Below are 23,675 nucleotides of genomic sequence, written 5' to 3' on the forward strand. Positions count from 1 at the left end.
ATACAATTATTTGTCACCCTCTAGCTAAGCAATAACAGAAGGGAAAAGATGCTGAAATTTAAACAGGTCAAAATTAATGCCACGATTGTATCGGATAATTGAAAGTGTCACCTCCATTAGCTCACCCTGATAACCAGGCTGGAAAAGCCAGCACCAGGAAATGTCCAAAATCTCCACAATTTCCAGAGTGACAGTGATTAAGCAACAGGGCAATCCCAGACAGTGAAATAATTCCCAATCCAGAAGGTGAAATAAAAGCTGGTCAAGGGGATGCTGAGAGTGCAAAATAGGAGGAGGAGGAGGGGAAAATCAAGACTATTTTCCTGTTGTTTGGGAGGGAAAATCTGCCCAAGGTAGCCCATAGGGCAGAGATAGAACACCAGGGATGTTTCCTGGAACCCACAAACTCGCCCATGGAAGATCCAAACCTGCTGTTCTCCTGATATTTTCCTTGCTGTGTTTGTGGCTCTTCACTCCCCTCCACAGGACATGGGAAATGAGAGAGGGATCTAAGCCATCTGCATTTTATCCAACCTTTATTAAGCATCACTTGACCTTGTCAGTACTGATAAAGCCCTGCAAAGTGCATGCCAGATAAAATGTAATTTTTAATTGAGTATCCTTATTACATCTATTAACAAGGTGCAGATGAATACAAATGACCCCACGGTCGATGCTGTCGATTCACGTTGAGATTTCTCTTGCCTTTGCTGAGCTGAAGGAGTCAATAACCTCTCAAAGGGGGCACAGGGAGGGGAGATGTCTCCTGGCAGCAGCTGTCCTGCCTCCAGTGTCTATCCTACAGCACACTGGCTGTGAGTAAACCAGCACAGGGATCAACATCTCTGGGGATCTCCTGTAAAACACCACACTCATCTTCTCCAGCCCTTAGGAAAGCCCTGGGAACCTCAGACCAGTTCCTGGTTTATTCTTGGTATAAATTTATACTAACCCAAGGCACAGGTGAAAAACAATTGCCTCCTCTTTATTGCCTAACTCACAAATCATGTGAAAATTAGCTTAATATTTTGGTGGCCACAGGCAGCTCCAGCACTGGAATGGTTACAGGACTTCCAGCCCATGGGATTGATCTGCAGAGGTTAAAATCCACAGGTTTCAAGTGGGAGGCGGCAGGATGTGGCCAAACTGGCCCCCTAAAAGGTTCATGTCAAGCTTTGCTCTCAATTTGAGGGAAATAAGACAAAATGACCTGCCTGAGGAGCAAACTGCTGCACTGCCATGATATATTTGCATCAGCTTCAAACGGGAGCGGCTTCCCATCAACCCATAAGCTCCACACTAAAACAAGAGGATTCAGTGTCAAATGACTCTGAAAACAACATCTTGGGGCTGCACTGAACTCCCTGCTGTGATCCACAGTGTGCCAGGCCTTCCCCTTCTGGGTTAGATTTATCCATTTTAGTACCTAATTTAGAAAGGAAAAAAATAAAAAACCAACCCCCAAGTTCCATCAGAAAAAGCACTAAGACTTCTTGTTCCATATCCACATGTTTCTCCTTTAATGCTTCCTTAAGGGTCTCCATTTTTCTGTCACTTATCATCATCCAGAGTAATTTTGGGCTGTTAGAGAAAGTTCATTGCTGTAATTGCAACCATATTGGTCATTAAAGTTGACAGACAGCTGCTGGAGAAGTCACTTGCGGATTCCTGCTACTCAGCAGATGCCTCTCAGCGTTTGCTAAAATGTTGGCTTGGATTTATGAACTGGAAGCAAATGCCTTTCACCTTAAGGACTGATAATTTCAAAGAGAGGAAAACATGAAGAACTCGTCCAGGTCTTTTGTTTATAAACAGGGTTTGTCTGCTCCTGCTCTAACTAGAGGGGAAGTATCCAGCGTTTCCTGCGGTCCCTAAGACTGTTGATGTGCCCACTCCTACCTGCAAGGATTGGGGACTCCCATCCAGCCCAGCTGCACCCCAGTTTCACTAGACAGGGATTATTTCCAGATGCTCCATCCCTGGAAGTGTCCAAGACCAGGCTGGATGGGGTTTTGGAGCAACCTGGGCTGGTGGAAGGTGTCCCTGCTCACGGCAGGAGGTCCAAACCAAACCGTTCTGTGATTTCCACTTACCCATTTCTTGCTGGTGGCATTCAGTAAACAAATATTCCTCACTTTACACACCACATGTTACAAAACAAGGACCCACTCAGGAGGGCTTTTTTAACCAGTAAACTTTATTTATATATAACAACAGTACAAAGTGAGTCCTTGGCTTGCAAAATAGGAGTGTTTCATATTTACAATAGGTACACAATAATATATTAGAATAATAACAAAACCCCCTTTTTTTTTTTTTCCTTGGAACATTTTTAAATACTTAAACTTTCTTACATTTTTTTTTCCACAACACTTGTAAAAACAACAAAAAACAGACAATCATCTTAAAAAAAAAATATAATACAGAACTCCAGTGTGTCAAGTATAATGGGGAGGGGAGGAGCCAGAGAACGATACGGTGGAATGGGTACGGATACAAACCAATTCCTTATTCCTGCCAATACACAAATCCCCTAAAACTGTGTTGGTTTTGAAGAGGGGAAGGGGGCAGAAGAAATCAGAATCTGTTCCATGGCTGCTACCTCTACATTCTGTGATGTTTTTTTGGGGGACTCCAGAAGCTTAGTACCGGTACGTTCCCTTCCCCTTGCTGCTTCCCACCGTAACAGCCCCCAAGGTGCCATTAACACCAAAACACTCATCGATAAGAGAAGGACATTTTACTGCATCATCTTCTGAAGCCATGAAATAATTGTGGCAAAATCAGCTCTTTTACTTTCCAAGGTCTCCTGCTGCAGGTGCGCCTTTTGTGCTGCCCAGTCCACGGGATGGAAACACCGGACGGAGAAGCTGTTGCATAAACTTCCAAGCTTATTCAAAAGAGAGGTATTAAAAAAAAAAAAAATCTCAAAGGAAAGGCCATACAGGAGATCTTGTGTTTGATTTGGCAGCCTCAGGAGGCCCAGAGAGTTTGGGATATTGTCCGTGCAGTTGGACGGACCCTGCAGGTCGTTCTCGGCGCTACAGGAACGTCTGTTCTTTTTCAGGATTATATTCCACTTTTACAAAGAAAGGAGGGGGAATGGGTAACACACACAGGGGCAAAGGGGGATCTGAAAGAACAAGCACACAGACACCTCCGTGCTCACAGCACGGCCACGGCACCTCCGGTCGAGCTGCTCCCGGTGCCACCACGGCAACGTGGGCACGGACACCCAGGCGGGACTGGAGTGGCTGTTCCAGCAAGGGACCAGCTGGGCTCTGCCATCCCACACTGCCCCCGCTCCTTCACCCCCCCATCTCCCACCCTGGCATGGCCCCAGCACCCAAAGCACCCCAGGGTGAAGGACACGCACCACAGACCACCCCCAGTTTTCTTCCAGGAGCCAGGAAGGCACCAGGTACCACCCCCAGCTGGGACTGCGGCCTCTGTGCCGTGCCCAGAACTGCAGCACCACCTGAAGCCAGGGGTTTCCATGGAGAACAGCAGCCTTCCAGGCAGCCAAAATCAGTTTGAGGGCTCCCATCCTCCTCCCCCTGCAAAACTAACCTGCCCAACCTCCCCTGACATCGCATGTCGGGGGTTGCTCAGCTCAGCAGATGCTGAGCGGCACCTTCGCAGTGCACATGGGCATCTTTTACTCCACTTATTCCCCCACTGAATGTCTAATTAATAAAAACCAAGCCCTCCTGCCCACACAGGTGCTGGGTGGCCTCAGAGCTGTCAGCAGTGCCCTGCCTGCAGCCTCTGCAGGGTGAAGGCTGGGGTGGTGTGGTGATGTTTTCACCAAAGGACAGATGGGACTGTGCTCCGAGCTCCACCTCACACACAACTATGTACAATGTCACAGCTCCCTGCACCACTGGCTTGCGATTTATGGTACAAATGTGACTAATGTGACTCTGAAATACAATGGCTGAAGCTCTGTGGCATTTAAATGCATCTTTGATGCCAGTTATTTACCCTTCTCTGAACATTTTTTCTTCTCTCCGGGGTACAGTCACACGTGAGCTCTCCCTGATGGCCCAGCTTTTTCAAGTCAGTCTATTTTAGTTCCATTTAGTTGGGCCAGCTGAGTCCCCATGACAGGTGAGCTCTGACAGCACAGCAAACTGGATGGAGAAGAGGCAGTGACAGGCGAGGACGTGGCTGGGCTGCTGCCAGGGAATGGGCTCGAGGCACAGGAGCATCACAGGGAGCTGCTCTGCCCTTTGCCAACCTGGGTGAGGGCAGCAGGCAGGTTAATGTTACCTCATACCCCCTGGCTGCTTGGGACTTCTGGAAATAAGACCTTGTGCCCACTGGAGGAGGGGAGTGCTCCCACCCTTTTTCCACACAGACTCAAACGACTCGCACCGAGGGGCTCGGAGTCAGCATCGTTCAGAAACGCAGCCCCAGGGCTTTAAGCCCTCTCACTTCCTACGTTCTGACATTTTTGGTGAAGTCCAGTTGAAGGGAGGAGAGAGAACTTACGTGGGGACGGGCCATCAGGATTTTAAGACAGTGTGTTGAAGGCACTGCTGTGATGAAGGTCTCTGTTGCCACCGCGCCAGGTGGCTGCACTCGCCACCCTCAGAGCGTCACAGCACCGAGACCTGCAGCAAGGCATCGTGTCCAGCACGGCCACCTCCAGCCTCCTTCAGGGATAAACACATGGAAAGCTGCTGGGATCCTCCCCAGGCCGTGGCAGCAGTTTTGTTTCTCAGCGCTGCTCCCCGTGGTGGGTCTTCACGCAGCTGCAGGCTGGTCCATGCTGGATCTCACAGGGTTCCCAGCGCTCTGGCCGTGCTGATCTCTCCTGCCTCCCTTTACACATAAATTCAGCCTTTATGGCAAAGCGTGGACCACTTGACGTCCACATCCTCCGCGCTCTGGTGGGCTGCAGCGCTCCGCAGTGGGGCTCACGCCGAGACGAGCTTGCCTATAAGTTACACTCCTGTGTCTGGGGTTTTTAATAAAGGCTTTCAAGGTGGAGAAGCGTTTGATTAGCACCTCGCTCCCCCCTTGGAGTGGGTGCTTTGATAGCTCATGAGCAGAAGATTAAATGGAATTATTTAAGCAGTGACACCAGGCGGAGAGATTCCGGAAAAATGACGTCTCCCACTTTGATGTCGGAATACCTGAAACGAAGTGAACTGGAGACTCTGAACGCCAACCGACCTTGCAGGAGGAAGGGGGCAATGAGAGGGACGTGAAATTGTTTCATCTAAGGCAACTGCCCCCTCCTGACCAAACCTCGAGTCCGGTTTGCTGCAAGTGCAAAGAAAATGCTATTTTGAGATCTGAAGCTTCGTCTTCCCAAAGGACTAATGGAAATGACGGATGCAAACAGGGCAATAGATTACAAGTGCTTTGCCCCAAGGGGATATGTTGCTTCATTCCTTATAATTGCCTGTAAAGATCCATAATTAATGTCAGCCACCACGAGCAGATACTTGGCAGGTTATTTGTAGGCCACCCTTCCAGCCAGCACCGTGCTGTTCCCTCTGCCGTCCTCCTCATGCTTTTCCAGGTGATGGAAGTGGGGATGGTTTTTTCTGCTTCCCTCAGAAGCCAGGCAAAAGTACAAGAACTTAGTGGTTTTCAAGTGCTCCTGCTGCTTTCCCTTTTCTCCTCTGCTCAGATTTTCCCACAGCAAGGAAGATCAACTCAGTTGTCTCCTTCTCTCCTTAGTGCTCTCCCAGAGAATCCAGGGGATGTTTGGGGACCTCCATCTCTGCTGAGAAAATGCAGGGGAGCAGGGAATGACAAAACCTTGGCTTATCAGGTGCTCCTGGCCAGAGGGCAGAGAGCAGGAGGAGGAAAGCAAGCTTCAAATGGCTGTGCAAAAGCCTCTCAAAGAGATGTAGAGGAGAGGACCACGAAGGCTGGCTTGGCTGTTGTGCAGGCACAGTCACCAGACCCAGCTGATGCAAAGCCAGGCCTCTGCTTTGGGCAGTACTCATATTTTGTGAATCCTGCAGAGATAACTCTTCAGACTGAGTTTGGAATCTGGCTGGGAACTATTTGGAGTGCTCTCTTTGGGTTTCAGAGTACCATGAGGATTTGGTGAATGATCTGAGCACGAACACCCAAAACAACAATCACAGCTGGAACACAGATCTGGAAATCCCTCAGCTAAGCTGTGTGATGGATCACTGTGAGCAGCAGTGAGAGAACCAGCAAAAAAACCCCAGGATTTCAAAGCTTGACCCTCTGCAATGTCCTGTGAGACCCACAGCAAAGAGCAGGCCAGGCTGGTGGCTGCTCCGACGACGTGCCCAGCGCTGGGCTCTGCGATGCCCAACTTTAATAGGACAACCCAGACACTTTCACATTTTCTGCCTTTAAAATTAGGTTCACTGTGCAGGAGCAGGGTCCCTGGGAAGGGAATTCCCCAGTAACAGGCAGTACGAACCCTGCTCTGCCTGTCAGTCTCTGTTTCTGACGCTCTCTCCGCGTCTCAGTAAATCCAGCGCTCAGGCCGCTGTAAATGTCAAGAACTTATTGCACAGGGTTGATCACTGTCATCTGTATTTTCTTCCAGGATATTAACAGGGCCCAGAGAAACTCACAAAAGTGGATTGCCAAAAAAAAGAGGACTTGGCATGGCTTTTACTGAAGGGTAATTAAACCAACAGGTTTCCTGAGTATTTCTCTGCACGCTTTTCTCCCCTCCCCTGTTGCTGGACTGCAAGAGACCGAAAGCCAGCAGCTCTCTGGTGCCCAGGGAGCCCGTGGTGACCCTGCTGGGTTCCCCTAGGCAGGAACAGTGGAGGAGGGGGATGGATATGAAAATGGATTTTCCTTCGACACACGCTGGCTGCAAACTAAGGTCCCACTCTGGTGTGGCCCTGCCCGGGCAGGCTGAGCAGACGCCAGGAGCTGTTTTGGTGCCACTGCCAAGCTCATGCAGTCAATACTTGCATTTCCATTAGACCTCATCACCCTGCCCTCCCAGCTGCAGCCTGCACACATATCAGTATTTACTACAGAGAGAAATATTTACAGCGTTCCTTCCCCTCCTGGCACTCTACAAAGGGACACACATAAGCTTTGGTGTCTTTGGAAGTAATAACACTCACAAACATTTGCCTGTCACTGGCCACAAGGACACGTGCTGGGGGGGCCAGCAAGGGACTGAAGAGAACAACGAGACGCCGAGACAGAGACACGACAGCAGCGCTGGCTGGCCTGGGGGTGCTGGTTAAGGTTTGCCCTTGTCTAGAGCAGAGATTTCTTTCCCCTTTCCAGTGGAAATGCAAGTCCTGACCCTGGGCAGCGTGGCAGAGAAACCCAAAGGGATCCTGTGCCGACCCACGTCAAACAGAAAAGCAACAAATGTCTCCTCTTGCAATGTCCAGGCTTTTCAAGTATCACCCACTGTAAACATCGGGGCTTTGTTGGGCTTCACTGCAAGAAACCCCCAAAATCAACCCTGGAGGCGTCATCCCAGCTCTGCCTGGAGGGGCGAGGGCAGGCTGGGCTCATGTGGTACCACTGGATGGGTCACTGCTGGATCACTGTGGCCATGCTGGGCACTGCCAGATCACTGCTGGATCATCCCAGCCATGCTGGGCACTGCCAGATCACTGCTGGATCAACACAGCCATGCCAGGCACTGAGCCCATCACTGCTGGATCACCACAGCCACTGCGAGGCGGAACGGGGGTGGAAATGGGAAAAAAACATTTAAATTCCGATCTTTCCTCGTTCGACAGCAAATGGGATTTAAAAAATATATATATATATTGACACTATATAAATACATCGATAAAGCTGGATTTCAGGACAAGGTCGCATGATCTGACGGGTTTGCAATTCAGGTAAAGTTCCTTCTAGTGCCTATAAGTTACTCAGCCACTGAACTGTTTTTGGGCTAAACTGCTATTTCACTTTGTGTAAAAAGGTGTGGTGCAAAGTTGTGCTCATATTGTTTTATAAGATCCCAAAAAGAAGACGATTTCGGTTTTCCAGACGTTCCAACTGGCGTGAGAGTCCGTTTGCAGAATGGCTGAGCTGTGTCCTCAGGAGGCTCTCGAGGACATGATTCAGAGCTGATCCTTGTTGCCAGGATTATCTCTATGGCCTCTGTGGTTTTTGCTCTATTTCTTTTTTTTTTTTTTTTTTTTTTTTTTTTTTTTTTTTTTTTTTTTTTTTTTTTTTTTTTTTTTTTTTTGTACTTTTTCTTCCTTTTCTTAAAAAAAAAAAAAATCCTTTAAATAAAGTTTTATTTTCTAATATACATCAAACAATTTTCATGCAAAGCAGCAGTCATGGAGACAATCCAGACTTTCCAGGTTCCTTCTTTCCATGTACGCTCGAAAAAAATGATCCACCTTGATTGGACTTTGATTGAGATGTTTCATCACCTTCTCTTCCTGCCTTTCAAACTGGATCCTACATGATTTTTGAACACAGTCAGTCCTTGGGCCAGTCTCTGCTCGCTCCAGAAGAGCCGTAGTATTTGTGTCCAGTGCCTTCCTTGCTTGTTCTCCCTCTAAATTCCCGAGAGTCCATGTGATCCTCTGCCCTTTGCCATCCTTGAGCACCACAACCTTTCTTCAGCTCTCAATAGACATGGCCCCAATAAGTTGCTCTACTTTGTAAGCCAGCCGCTGCCTACGTGCCTGTTCATCCTGCTCCAAAGCCCCGATGAGCTGGGGGAGAGAAAATAAAATGGAGGGGTTTGGAAAAAAAGAAACAGAGAAAGAAGTCAGTGTGTGAGAGGGGGTGGAGGAGGTGGGTGGGCAGCGAGATGTGAGCAACTTGAAACGGGGAGGTGCGAAACTCAAATAAACGGCAAAAGCAACGCGCCGAGAGCGTCGCCGTCGCCGCTGCGCTCGTTGGTTTTGTTGGACCGCCCGATCCCCGCACAACAAAATCATTCTCACCCTCCCTGTACCTCGGACTCCACGTTTCTTGTCTCATTTAGCACGAAACTGATGAGATTTTGTTTAAAACCGTAATCGGAAAATAGCCGTGGCGTTGTATCGCGAACGCACACATGCAATTAAACGACAAAACCCTTCCTTTTAACGGACGTAATTGCAAAATAGGTTCTTCTTGCAGTGAAATGAAGGGGTGGAACAGATGGCGAGGACTTGGTTTCAAGTGATGCATTCATTAAAGGAGCTCACGCTGCCAGGGCGCCTTTGCAAACAGGAGTCTGCGTCACTGCAACATGGGATTTGGACCGGGTTCCTCCCAAAAGACAGGGATGTTTCTGGGGAGCTCCAGTGGGTCATGATGATTTTCCATTGTGTTAAGGAGCGGGCTGCACCAGGGTGCATGCCAAGGCTGAGGAATCCAGGTGCTCCCACAACATTTTAGCTCTCAGTCCTCCTAGGATTGTGCTGTGGGACAGCATCACCCCAGGGGACACCATCACCCCAGGGAACACCAAAGCCCAGGGAACACCATCACCCCAAGGGGACATTGTTGCCCAGGGGACACTCACCTCTTCACTGTACTTGCTGACGTAGGAGTAGATCTCGTTGAGGGCACTCAGCATGTTGAACTCCACGGCGTGCAGGCGCGACTGCTCGGCGAGGTAGGCGTTCATGTCCTGGTCGCTGATGGCAGGGAGCTTGGCGATGTCGGCGTAATACCTGCGGGAAGGAGAGGCCAAGAGAGGGCATGTGAGACACGGCAGCTCAAAATGCTCCTCTTCCCCCTGGGATTTAAGCTCAGCTGAGTGGGGAAAAGAACATCGTTTTGCTTCGTGTTTGAGTCTAGAAAACAGGATCGTGGTCTGCAACAAGCTGAAAATAAGAGCGGCGATGCTCGGCGGAGCTGAGCTGTGCCATCAGCTTGCTGCAATCATCGATGATCCTTGTGAGTCCCTTCCAACTATTCCATATCCCCTTCCCAATATTCTATCCCGTGATCATCGGTCACGGGAGCTTGGGCAGGAGCAGAGCACCCCACACCCACACTTGCTGCCCACCTCTCCACCCAGCTCTTGTAGCTGGGGATGTCCTTGGCGTACAGCAGCTTGTTGGAGGGCGAGTCCTTGCCCAGGCGGTGCTCCGAGGTGGAGCAGGAATCCATGAAGGTCTGGGCCACGACGGAGAGGCAGGCATCCGTGATGCTGCCCTTGTGGATGTCGAACACGAACTGGGGGTTTTTGATCACGTTCACCCAGAATCGCAGGGGGAGGCTGGAAGGCAAGCGAGAAACAAGATTAGATGTGAAGACAAAAGCTGGGAGAGGGCACATGCTGTGGATCGTGTTCCCAGGCAAGAGAATAAGAACAGAAGAATTTGAAGAGGAGCTGGGCCAGGAAAATCAAGCACCAGTTAGCCCAGTGCTGCCCAGATTGCTGGTGATGGATCCTGCCATGCCTGTGCTGGGCACTGCTACCCTGGGAGCTGCTCCGGGCTCTGATCCCACCCAGGGGAGGAGGTGAAGGGCAGGAGGGCAGGCTGGCTGTGCCAGGGCAGAGCTGGGCAGTGTCTGGGGGTTCTGGGGGAGCATCTCTGTGAGAAGCCCATTAAGCTGAGCTCGTTAGAGCACGAGGTGAGCCCAGGGCAGCCGTGCCACCGCCTCCCGTGCTAATCAGCCGCTGCCCGGCCACGCCACGGCCCATCATCCGCGGGAGGTGCAGCAGCATCAGAGGCTTTGTCCCCAAATCCCGAGGCCTTTGCAATCAAAGGGGAATTATTATTCCTTTTTTTCTTCGGCTCTATAGCAGGATCAAAAAAAACCAGCTGCTGCTTTCTATTACCTTTCAAGTCTCAGCTCCCTCTGTCTCCCCTGCTTGCTGAAGGCTGCAGCCTTAACTCTTGCTGCACTGCAGGCGAGAAGCTCAGCCACATCCCCAGCATGCCCAGCTCCCTCTTACAACCCTCCATTTGCTTTGACCTGCTCCAGTGGCACAAGCCTGCTCCCATCTCCCCACCAAAATTCCCCTCCTGGGAATGCTGTAGCTCAGCTGAGCCCACCGTGCCCCCGGGAGAAGGAAGGGCCAGGGCTCATGGGGTGTGAGGCCTCTGGCAGACCAAACTCTGATGGTCATTGTTTCCTTTCTTTATTGCTTTAAGAGCTCTCGTAATTTCTTGTTGATTCCACAGTTTTCATCCCAATAACCCCTTCCTCTAAGGCTTTCAATGCATTGTTTTGAGCTTCCCACAGCCTTGGTAGGGAACCTGGCTTTTGCAGCCACGATGATTAGAGGCCTTTTAAGCCATGAGGGACTCGGGGGGGAAATACAAAGTCTTTAGGAAGCAACCATTTGTTGTGCTTTTTTTCCTTCCTTGCAGAGGTAAATTTACAACCCACGGAGCCTTTAATCCTAAAATAACAGCAGAGGCAGAGATGTGAGAGCTCTTATTGTTTGGGGAAGGAAGGCTGAACCTGGCTGCAGTCCATGTTGATGGCACGTGGGGCTTGCTCCTATCCCCTGTGCCACCTCCTCCTCATGCCCAAATGCTCCAGCTGCTGCCTGGAGTGATGGGAAAGGTGCAGCCACTGGTTGAGCTCTCCCCTCCCAGCCACTCCTGGCATTTGTGCCACAGCAGGGTGGTGTGGGCATGGAGCCCTGCCTCCCACCCACAGACTGGCTCTTTCCAAAGTGTGGGAATCAGAGGCCAGTTCCAGCTTCCACATGATCAGGGGACTCAGAGATAGCCAGGCTTGTGCTTTAATACCCTTCCCTCCCAAATCAGGATATTCTATGATTCTGTGGTTCCACGAACACCAAACTGGCAGCCCAACCCGGGGTCAAACCCCACCGCCACATCCTCAGGGGGCACCGGGGCAGCATCAGTGCTCTGTTCCAGCCCAACACTGGGACCTGCCTCGCCCTCCACCCGCCCCCCCTCCCCTCTTACCAATTGCTCTTCCACGTGTGCCTCACATCCGTGTCGTGGATGCCGTGCTTGTCCGCCTGCTCGTCCAGGAAGTCGAACATGTACTTGATGGCGAGCGGGAGCGCGCTGCCGCGGTGCACCGTGCTGAACAGCGTCTCGAACAGGTCGTCCACGAACTTCTGCAGCGTTCCCTGCAGGGAGCAGCAACCCAGGGCGTGAGGGGAGGGACGGGCACACGCTTGGTCAAGCAGCCAGATGTTAGCAGACCCTCAAAGTGCCGCCACGGGGCCCACGGGAATGAGCGAGGTCGGAGTCTTTCCGAGCGCTGACTGCGCTGCCGGAGGATCCCCGGGGAAAGCTTTGGCCTGCAGCTTCTCAGGGCAGAATTTACTCTTTATTTCAAACCTGAAACCATTTTGTTTTGGCTTCCCAAAGCACATCTGTGTTATGCACGGTGATGAACGTGGGAGGAGAGACAGGAAAACTCTCTCTGGTCAAGGAAACCGGGTAAATATTTGCAGGCACTGCTGCATCTCTCCAACTCTTTGTGTTATAATACTGTGGAAAAGAATGAAGAATTGCAGCAACAGCCTTGAGTGTGGGGAAATCTGGGCCAGTGGTTCTGTTGCTGCTCCAGCACCCAGCCAATCCCAGGAAAACCCATCAGGGACAGACCTCCTGGGAGCTGAGCATCATCAAGGCCTGCAAAGGACCCCTGGCAAGTGGCTACGGATGGCCCTCACTGTGCGTTTCCCACGTGAATCCAGTGCGTGGCAGTTACCTTTGTGGCCAGGAGCCTGGTCAGGTAGATCTCAGACACCATCTTACTGCCCCGGTCTCCTTCCTTCTGGTCTCCGTGGTCGTGGTTTTTGACCAGGTGCCAGACCTTGACCCCGCTCTCCAGGTCGGGGGTGATCATGGGGGCCCGGGAGCGCAGGCTGTCGGGACTGCCCGTGTAGCGGAAGGTGGAGTCTGGATGATGGGGGGAGAAGTTGGTCACACTCAAAGCAAACCCCTTTTCCACGCCCAAACCACCTGCACTGTTTTTTTTTTATGGGGTGATGGAAATGTAAAACCACCCAGGCAACAACAAAATGTTGATACGTGTTGGTCTCCACCAAATAGAGTCCCTTGGATTTGAGCTTTTCTCTGTTCACACTCAGACATGGACTTTCCTGCTCCATTCACATCCTTTGCTTATGTCAACTCATCATGCAGACAAGGTTTATCCATGAGCTCACACAGATTAACCCCGGGCACCAAGTCCTGCAGCGCCAGAGTCCTGTGTTTTTTTCTAGTATTTTGCAAATAATAAAAACCTGCCCAGCACAAGCAGCACAAAGGGCAGAAGAAACTGCTGGTCTTGTCCTTGAGGCTTTCAGGAGAGCAGCGAGGGCTCAAGCTGAGCATCAAGTGCAGAGCCCAAGGCCAGTCCTGCACCCCAGCCGTGCCATCCCTGGGCTGTGCGGGTTCAGCCTCCTGCTGTCCCTCCTGCCCCTGCAGGGAAAGGGGAGCTCAACAGGAGACAGAAAACAGTCTTTCCCTTAATTGCTCAGAAACCACGGAGGGATGTGACATATATTTATTTCCGTATTTAACTTCCCAAAGAGTGTGCCTCCCTGGATCCCATCCACAGCTGAGACACGGGGCCGAGGAGCCCGGCTGTTCCCTGTTGGATTTTTCCTCTCACTAAACTTCTTTTTTCTCTGGAAACTTTGTGGATTTTCTCAAGTTTAGCCTTCAATTCCCTGCTCACCCTCCTCGTCAAGAGTACGGGGATCAATCATAAATCAGCCGAGGGAAATACTCAAGTCATTACCAAACTAGCTGGATTTTCATCCCTGATTAAGGCTTAGATAAATGAGCACTCCAACTGATATAATTAAGGAGACAGACAAAGGGACAGCTAGGGAAGCATCTAGTAATTCTATTTTTAAACACAGCTCCGTACTGATATATAACGGGGGAAGTAAATAAGTATCTCATTTAAATTCTGTCAGCACAATTAGAAATATTAATCTTAACATGAGCAATGATCGCTCATATTGGTAGCCTGCAAAAGCTTTGCCAGCTGACATAGATCAATGAGCTGTGAGGACTCAGGTTGTGTGACCCAGCCTTGGTTTTTCCACCACCTGAAGTGTGGGATGTGCTGGACATTCGGGGGATCAACACCATGTAGGGTGTAGATGCCTTTTCTCCTGGATTTTACCTGAAGGCTGGTCTATTTTTGGCTCCTCAGAACCCTGTCTCGAGGAGAAAGCCAACATTATTTTGGGAGCCATAAACAAGAGAAGGAGATGGGCTTGTCAGGGGACGTTTTGCTTGTAAAACACTCTGCAAAATGAACGATAATGAAAGATCAGAGCACCAGAGATTTCGCCACTGCTGCCTTTTATGGAAGTATATTATTACTATTATTGTGGATTTAGTGTTATAAACGCACACCTGGCACCTCACAGACTCATTTACTCAGGCTGCAGCATCTTCAGGGACCCTCTGGAATGTGCTGAGCCCTGCTATTATGCAAATCCTGAATTCCCAGGTGGGCACATCTGAGCGCTCCGTGTTAAGATTGCTGTTCCCCATTTTGACCCATTAGCTGAGAACTCAGGATCCTCCACTTAGGGAAGGAAAAGGTGAAGGAATCAGGCTTTTCTGTCACACAAAGCTCCTTTCCTGCGGTGGGAGCCCCAGAGGGGCTCTGCATCGCCCACCCCTCAGAGACAAACACCTTTCCTGGACTTTCCCAGGACCCACATTCCCAAAGGCTACTCATGCCTGGCACTTCTTTCTCCCTCCTCTCAGCTCCTCTGGCCTTTTTGCTGTTCTGCTCAGGTATGGAAAAACCTTTGCAAGGAAACACCAGTAGCCAAGGACATTTTCCTGTTGGGCACCCGGATGTTCATCTTGGCTCACGTGGGGCGATTCTTCGGGGGAATCTGCTGCTTTTTCCTCACCTAATTCCTTGCAATGCCCACGAGCCACCATTTCCCATCCCTTCTTACCATATCTACTGATAGATGTCCGGGATATACTGGCAGAGGCAGGAATATTGTAGGAGGAGGTTTGCTTGGGAACGAGAGCCACAACTGAGCGGTCTGACACCTGGGGAGGCAAAAGGAAGGGGGAGAAGATCAGTGGGATCCACTGGCCACACTGGGATCTCCAGCTGCTGACCCAGCAACTTCTGGGCAGGAGGGTGCCAAGGGTGGGCACAGCCCTCACTCCCAGCCTGGCAGAGCCCTGTGCTGGGTCTGCAGCAGCTCCACAGCGAGAGCCTGAAGGAAAGGGGTGATAAATCAAAGGACGTGTTGAAGATGCTTTTGGTCGTTCTGATTTAAGATTATGCTTTATCCAATAAAAATGAGAATCTCAAGAATTGTTGTGATCCAATTAAAGTAACAATGCAGAAGGAATAAAAGGGCTGTAATAATGTTATGGGCCATAAAACATTCCTATTAAACCATTTTTTATTTTAGCAATTTTTACGAACTTTAAAAGTTTGATTTACAGCTGAGCAAGTCATAAAGCCATCTTTCAGGGTATTTAATTGTTATCCCTTTATTGCTCCAGAGAAGGAATTAAACACTGGGAAGTCAAACTATAAATGAACATTAGTGCTAACAAGGTTTTGTTACAGCAGATTTTAGTAGCCATGTTTAATTTTATCCTCCCTATAAATCCAGTAGTCACTGGAACTTTTCTAACTTATGCCCCTTAATTAAGAATCTGCAGGTTTCCAGGGAGTGGGCCTGAGTGGCTTTTAATTTTGAACTTGTGACCTGTCGTGCAGCACAGCAAGGGAGCAGAGAACAGAGTCACCACAACCTGCCAGGGCCCAGCCAACACACTTTTCAGAGGATCTGCACAAAAGAAATGCCTCTTCCTGCTGGAGGAATTTCTTTTGGGGCTAAATCCTCCATTATTTGCCAGGAGTCCTGTGAGGGACTCACCACTGACCCTGTGCACGGGATGTTACAGGTGTTTTTTTGCCTCCCCAACCTTTCCAGGTGTTTGCACAACACCTGCAGCCAGAAGGTAAGCTTCAAACAGTGACCTGTGCTGCCTCTCAAGCCATTCAGATGAAAGGTTTCATGGAAATGCGAGTTATTATTATTGCTGGTGATAGTGGAAATAACAATCACCTGTGTTTCGTGGCACAGAAGTGAGATATTTCCAAGAAAAAACACCTCCGTTATTTCCTTCTCTGCTCCTGCCTCACTTCATCCAATTTATTAAGTCAATGGAAGAAATGATCAGTGCTGATATTATTTTCTCAGGCCATTATTAGCTGCCACTTCAGCTCAGTTACACCGGGGAGAAACCCGAGCCCGGGGTGCTCCCATGGAGGAGCAGCAAGATCCATTTCCACAGGACTGTGGTTAACTGGGAGAGAGGCCTTAAAAATTCCACACACACACACACACACATTAAAAGCACTCTCACTCTCTAAATTTTGGGTCGAATGGCTCTTGTCAGCTAAAAACCACACCAGCGTGCAAATTAGCATCAGATGTAACGCACATTCGTTTCCCATCTCGCTCCGCCGCTGCCACACTCCCAGAAAGCCCCAGAGACGCCCTGGGAGCTGGCTGGCTGCTTTACAACTTTATAAATATTCTGATTATTCTACAAGCTGGGAAACATGGTGCACAAAACACCTTAAAGAGAGGAGAAATAAAACCTGGAGCAGGGACAGCGCTGCGCTAGCGTGGGGGCAGCAGGGAGGATTCCAGCTCTGCATCCACGCCACCCTCAGCTCCTGAATCTCATTTTCCACACACAAATCTTTCCCTTTGTCCTTCTAATTTTTCCTTTAAAACAGTTTTTTAGCCCCTTGGCCTCTCCAGACTCGCAGTGGCTGACAGGTATTCATGCTCTGCTGCCTCTGAGTTAACCCTGCGTGAGCCACTGTAAATCATTTGATATTAAATTCAGTGTTTCATTTTTCTTGAGTAAAACCACACGGGGTGAGACTCTCCCATGGAGTTTAATAGCCACGAAGCCAAAAGGATATGACACAAATGTAATATAATTCCTTACCACATAAAAAAGCTCCAGAGAATTTAACAAAGAATTACACCTATTTAAGCCACACATCTATTTTTATAAATGAAGAAATAAGCAGCAGGTGTACAGTTCTCTATATAATTTCATAAAGTGGTTCAAAAATATTAGAAAGATGAATATTTCTCTTTAAATCCAATTTGGTTTTGCGTGCAAAGGCTTCCCACGAAAAATCCATTTGATCTGTTATTATATTTTTGTCATTCTAATGTAAAAAACAAATGTAATAGTGTCAAAACCCAGCGGCCAGGGGTGGAGCTGAGAAAGGCTTGGGATTAAATAACTGCCCTCTGCAGAGCCCTCAGGGCACAGTGAGGAGGAGGGTGGTTTGGAGCCCTGGAGATGCAGGGAATGGGGTTGAGGAGTGAAGGGATTCCAGGAATCAGGAGCAGGGCAGGGCTGTGAGGTCCAGGGGTGTTCTGGTCCCTCCTGCAGCCCCCCAGGTGAGAGCACCTCTCCAAGAGACACACTTGGATGGAAATATGGGCTGTGCATCTCCAACCTCCACGTGCACATCCAGAGATCCCTTTGCCTTCACATCAGAATAAAGACAAGACAGCTCTGAATAAAAGATGGGCAGAGCTTTAGAGAGCAAGCTTTCTTTTTTTTTTTTTTTTCCCCAGAAACTTAGAAATCATCTTCACTAGTCCTCTGGAAATCTCCATATATTTTAATGGCTTGAACCACACCTGTTTCAGATGTAACATTCCTGTTAAATGGTGAGAGAGCAGCGCTTGGAACTCAAATGATTTTATACCCTCTTTAAGCTGTGCCTTTGCCCACGTATTTGTTTTACTGTGTAGTCCCGGAGCATCTGTATTTTTGATACCTAATAAAAACATTTATTGCTCCAACAGAATGAAAAAAAAAAACCACAACCTGGTAGGAATAGCTAAATATATATATATATATATATATATATATATATATATTGCTGGGGGTTTTTTTTGGCAAAAGCCTTGCCTTGACAAGATTTCTGCTGCTTTGAAGAGAAGTTGGCTTCTTTTTAATGAGTGAAACAGCTCAGCTGGGCTGTGCAGAGCTCGGGCCAGAGCAGGAAGACACGTGGCATCTACCTGGTTAGCTGTTTGGCAGCAAACTTCTCCTTTCTTCCAGAGCACAACTGACACTCAAATGGCAGGAAGAGCTGCAGCATCTCGAGTGCTGCAAGGGTTTTGTTTATTTTAAGGGTAAGCTTGTGGCTCAGTTTTTCCTACAGGCACTAAAATGAAAGTACTCCCTCCCCCAGCATCCACCACACATCAGACAGGCACAGCTTTCACTTGTGACTTCCTCACGATGACTTTTAAAGATCAAGGCATAATAAAGTCTCGCTGCTTCCCTGCATGTTGGTTAATCCCTTGCAACTGTCAGGTAAAACAGATTTTAGGAACAATGGAATTAATCTGCGCAACTCCTGCGACATTTTTTGCGGCGATCCGTGTTTAAATCCTGGGGGCTGCTGGGGAAAGTTGACCCTCGAGGTTCTTTTTAACATGCACTGTGCATATTTATGCCATCCTCCCGCCTCGCTCCCTGATTACATGGCTCCTGTCAATACTGGCTCCCATTCAACTCACACAGCGTGAGTCAGGCTGATGGACTGGAGATGGTGTATAAACAGGGAAAGATGCCAGATTAAATACTAAACACTTCTGGGGAGGGAGTGATGGACAGGAGTAGGTTACGGGTCCCAATTAATGCAGTTATCCTCTGCTGCAGACAGGCTTTGAGGAAAAGCCTTTGATTCCCTGAAACCAAACCTTCCTCAGCCTCCTCTTTACCTCTTTCATAGTGCAAGGAGCCCTTTCCAACAGGCAATGCCGTACCCAGAAGTTAAAGATGGCAACAATTCCTTAGGACACCTCACCCAGCCTGTCTGATGCACCGCTGAGCACCTGCACTGCCTGGCTTCACTTTATGTGACTTTGGTGGCAAACCTCCTGAAACCTGACTTGGGGATTTAAGAGGTTTGATGTCACTCTGTCAGGAAGGAGCTCTTGATAATCCCCTTTTATTCACCTGGCCCCATCCTGTGCCCCCCCCCCCCCAGCACTCCCTGCAAAGTGCCCAAAAGTCAACACACAGGAAGATCATGAGCATGAGAGAGAAGCTGCAACCACAGCTTGTGCTTTGCATCAGGCCAGTGGCGTTTGCAAAGCTCTGAGGGAAGGCAGAGACTCCCCTTCCTCCCCTGCTGCACTCCTGGTTCCCTCAGACCCCCCCCCCCAACGACCTGAGCCCCCCCTTGTCACCCCTTCCCTGTCCCCACATGCCCAGCAGTGACAGCTCAGCCCTCACCACTGCTCCCTCCGTCTCCCTCCCATGGCTGGCAGGTTTAATTTAGCCAATTTTCAACCCTGCTGGTTCCTTTGAGATCCATGTCAAGGTTACTTTCCCACCTAATGCAGAAGCACATTGAACCCTTCTGGTTTATCACACAGACGTGACCTCCCTGTCTGTCTTGGCAGACGAGGCACTTGGGAATTAACGTCCTGCTTTTCTTCCCTTCCTCCTGGCAGCCTTCTGGGAGCTGCTTTCTGTCAGCTGGGGCTGCTTCCCTACCTGATAGTGCATCAAGGTGTTCAGGCGCTTCCAATCTCCCTCGATCTTGGTGGTGATGTCTTCATCCTGCAGGACCACGCGGGCAATGCGGCCCTGCCGCCACTCTGTGGGAGAGGCAAAAACCAGGCACACACCAGGGTCAGAGAGGGGCCAAGCTCTGCAAAACCCACCAAGAATCCCCAGTCAGTCTCTCTGATCACCCCCCTCCTATCAGGCAGGGAAGCTCCTACCCAAATCCATGTCGACAGCCCTTGGTCTTTGGGAATAAGGGACGTTTTTGTACACGGCATCGAGGATCTTCTCCTTGACTTGGGTGATGGTGTCACAGTTCAGCACCTTCACGGGGATCTCTGGACTGTTCTCGTTATCTGGGTTCACACAGTTTAGGATCTGGAAGAGAAACATGCCATGCTCTAAAGGATGAGCACCCAGGAGAAATGTAACCATGTGTCACAACAGCCTTTTCCCATTAAAAAACCCCACTGCAGCCCTAATTGCTATTGCATCGAGTGTATTTATATAATTATTTCTATGATAGGAATCCTGGATGTCCACATTCAACGCCCAAGGGAGATAAAACATTCCCCTCAAACCTGCCTTTCCAAAGGCTTGGCTCAGGTTATTTGCACCGGAAAATTAGGGATGCACCTGAGCTGGACACTGGTCTTTATTGCACTGACAGCTCTTAGGCCTCACACAAGTGTCCTAATCACAAGGCCAGCAGAGCTCCTACAGGAGGGACAGCAGTGATTCCCTGGCAGCTCCTCCAGCATCACTCACCAGAGTCTTGTACTCGATCTGCTGCCGGATCAGCTTGTCCTCGCTGAGGGAGTAACGGGCTTCTCCTGTGATGGCATCAATTGGGCCTTTCTCCATCTGCTGCTTGATGGCACAGTAGAGCATGAAGAGTGGCTCTCCAGCACATTCCTGCACGAGAGATGGACAGCAGAGCTGACACAGAGGGTGAAGGTGCCTCTCCTACGGGGCCACTGGCCCGCACACGGGTTTGGCACGAGGTTCCTCCCAGCAGAGGCACAGTCCCACTGGCTCCTTAGCACAGGCTTGGCCCCCAGCAGCTCCTGGAGAGGACAGCCAAACCCACGAGCTCCACTGCTCCCTGGGTTTGTTGTCTTTGGCAGGGTAAATCCCTCCTGAGTCTATGTGGCTGTAAAAAAAGGGAATTTGATATCTCGGTCTCATTGTTCGCTCCCACGAAGCGAATTCTGCGGGGTTTCCAAAACCACAAATTAAGTCAAAAAATATGGGAGCTCGGGAGATGTGAGAGTTTCTCCTGCGCACTAAAGAGGTGTAACAGAAACTCCATGACACGGGAATAACACCAGGAGACCTGAGGGCTGAGCAAGGCTGTGACCACGGAGCAGCAGCCCCAGGTGTTGGCACCTCCAACAAATTTCCACCTCCCCTGCCTCGCTACTACACCGTTTAACTTGGAGTCTGATGGAAGAGTTTCGTGCCCAGATCCACCCCCCAGGTGGGTGAGACAGCAAAGTGACAGGATGGGTCTGTGCTCCATCCCTCCTTACCTTGAGGAACTTGTGCAGGAGGAAGGCAAACCAGTTTGTCAGCATCTTCTCAGCCACCGACTCCGTCCTAGGGGGAGACCAGGAGGACACACATGACACTCAAAGCCTGGCACAGCTCCGTGGTGCTCAGGACCAGGATTCCAGAGCAGCAGGATGTGGCCAGCACTGTCCCCCCTCCCTGCACGGAGCTGACAGCAGCTTGCCCAGCTGACAGCCCCTCACAGCCCTGATGGGGCTGGTGACAGGGAGTCTGGTGACACTCAGCTCCTTGCACGTGGTGCAAATTACAGCCTGGCTCAGTAAATCACTGGGATTTGCAGCAGTTCCTGGCAATCAGGGACGGCACAGTGACAATAGAGGAGAAATTGCAGCTTTCTCCCCAGTCCCACCCAGTGCCCTCTCCCCACATTGTGCCCAAGATTATCTCTAATTTAAATACAATGGCTCCTAATGATAGTTTTTAACGCCGGCTCTGCTGGACCCAGAGACTTTCCTTAAAGCACTACAGTCCCTTTTCCTGGGTCAGGATGGCTGTGGTGGTGGCAGGGTGTCTCACAGACCCCATCTGAGCCCCAACCCATGCAGGGAAGAGCTGCTGTGCTGCAGCCTGGCCAGCTGTGACCATGGCCCTGGCCAGCCTGGCCCAGCACCACCAGCCTTCCCCTCAGCCACATCTGACACCAGGATCCCATCCAAATTCCAGCAAGCAAAGGGGGATGAACACAATACCCTGCTCTCTGCAGCATCCTTTCCTCTGGGGGCTGTGCTCCCTCTGCCCTCACCATGAACCAGGTGACCTCCTCCCTGACCTGGAGACAGTCACCATCCCACTCGACACCCAATTTCCCCACTCTTCCCCATCTGCTCTGCTGCCTTGAATTAAGGGCTGCCTCTTGCTATGAACCCACACAGCATTCCAAATGCTTGGAATTAAAAACACACACTATAGAAGCACCAGGGCCTGATCCCAAAGCCAAGCAAGATCAAGAATAAAGAGGAGCCAGAGATTTCAGCAAACAAAAACTGACGCCAGTTGGCCAACGGACCTGGGGTCACATTATCCATCATCTCTTAGGATGGCAACATCTGCCAGGAATTTGTGAAAATGTCTGCACATCCCCAAAGAATTTAAGCCTGAATTGATTAACTGCCTAAAAATTCATGCTACGAATTGACACACATATTGTCCTCCTGTTTGAAATATTTCGGGCACCCAATTAAAGAGGAGAAGCACTAACACACTTCCAAGCAGCCACAGAAAAATAGAGAGGCACTGACACAAACTAAAGAATAGGTGAAAAAAATCAGAAAACAGTACATTTGGGACTTGATGGTGAATATTAATTTAATAAACCACTTGGTTAATGGAATATTAAATTAAGAACTAGCAAGTCCCACAGTTAGCCCTCCCAGAGCAGCAATGCTGTGTCCTGTCCCTGTGGGCTGCTCAGGGCCTGGCACCAGCTCCTTAAAAATAACTGAAATATGGAGTGACAGAGAAGCTGGGGCATATTGCATGGGAGAATGGCACTGGGTACTCCATGTCTAGCTGTTTCCTTTTATTTCTTTATCAGAAATACAAGATCAGCTGAATGGAACAGCATAAAGAAACACCTCGGAGCATCTCTGTCAAATCCCATTTCTCCTTACCCTCCAAGCACTGCATCTCATCTCAACACAGTCTGATGCTGGGAGATATTTGCAGAGCATCAGTCTCAGGGACAGCCAGCAATTGAGTTAATCATCACTGTCCTACACTGGCTGAGCAAAGGGGCAGCTCAGAAGCTCCATCGCTGCTGGGAACAGCTTTGTAAAGCATTCCTGCCTCCTGTGCCTTGGGAAAGGGATGGCTGGGTGAGCCATCCCCCAAACTCTGCCTTGCCACCCCAAGGCCTGACCTCTCTTTCTCTCTGCTACACGTGGAGGGCTCTGCTGAGCCCCAAAATCTGCTGCAGGGCTTTGTGCTGTCCCTGCCTGGTGTCGCTCTGCACCATCGCAGGTCTCTGAATGCCGGTAGAGATCTGCCCTAACAATACAAAATAAGCTCCTGAGGATTAACATGGCAGTGAAGAACCCCTAGACTTGGAGAAAATCCTTCTCACATCAACCCCCTAACGAGGGCAAAGCACAAAGGAGTCTGACACCAGAACCCAGAGCCTCGGCTGCTCCGCTGACTTTCTGAGGCACCGGGAAGAAAACAAACCTAAACAAAGCCGAGCTGAGAGAACCCAAAAAATAAATATGTATTTTATTAATTTTCCCTGCTTTATCTAGGTCTCCAAACTGCTGTGTGCTCTGCTCAGTGCCAGCAACCAGAGCAGCTGTTTGATTTAACGTCAACTTTCTTGCTGTCTCCCGTGAGGGGCAGTCGTGGAAGAAAGAGAGAGGGGGAAACGAGGAAGAAAGAGGGAAAGTGTCAGTTATCAACTGCTGCCATCAGAGAGCTCAAAAAATTTTAAAAAGATGTATTTCACTTTGTGGCTGATCACTCCTTATTAAGTCAGAGCAAGACATCCCAGGCTGGGTTGCTTTGTGTGCACCAACACCCGGGCACAGGGCTGGGACAGGGCTCCAGCCAGGGATTTAATGGGATCTGGAGTAAAAGGACAAGGGGTAAAGCTTTTAAACTAAAAGGGGGTGGAATCATACTAGATATAAAGCAGAAATTTTTATGATGAGGGTG

At 49.7% G+C, this 23,675-nt stretch overlaps 1 protein-coding gene across 2 annotated transcripts in view; it reads right to left on the minus strand.

The window, feature by feature from the left end:
- Positions 1-8,192: 8,192 nt before the first annotated feature.
- Positions 8,193-23,675, minus strand: part of PLXNA2 (plexin A2) — a 158,156-nt gene continuing 142,673 nt past the window's right edge. For both annotated transcript variants that reach the window (XM_027895148.1, XM_027895149.1), the window contains exons 23-32: positions 20,993-21,059; positions 20,229-20,375; positions 19,679-19,838; positions 19,449-19,552; positions 14,822-14,921; positions 12,595-12,785; positions 11,835-12,004; positions 9,950-10,162; positions 9,461-9,611; positions 8,193-8,660 (exon numbers count right to left, since the gene is read on the minus strand). In XM_027895148.1, coding sequence (XP_027750949.1) covers positions 8,565-8,660; positions 9,461-9,611; positions 9,950-10,162; positions 11,835-12,004; positions 12,595-12,785; positions 14,822-14,921; positions 19,449-19,552; positions 19,679-19,838; positions 20,229-20,375; positions 20,993-21,059 — 1,399 coding nt within the window. In that variant the 3' untranslated portion in view covers positions 8,193-8,564. The remainder of the gene's footprint in view (positions 8,661-9,460; positions 9,612-9,949; positions 10,163-11,834; positions 12,005-12,594; positions 12,786-14,821; positions 14,922-19,448; positions 19,553-19,678; positions 19,839-20,228; positions 20,376-20,992; positions 21,060-23,675) is intronic.

The sequence above is a fragment of the Empidonax traillii genome, unplaced genomic scaffold (genome assembly GCF_003031625.1).
Source record: "Empidonax traillii isolate 1590-97213 ecotype Southwest subspecies unplaced genomic scaffold, ASM303162v1 scaffold451:size1465578, whole genome shotgun sequence".
NCBI classification, from domain to species: Eukaryota; Metazoa; Chordata; class Aves; order Passeriformes; family Tyrannidae; genus Empidonax; species Empidonax traillii.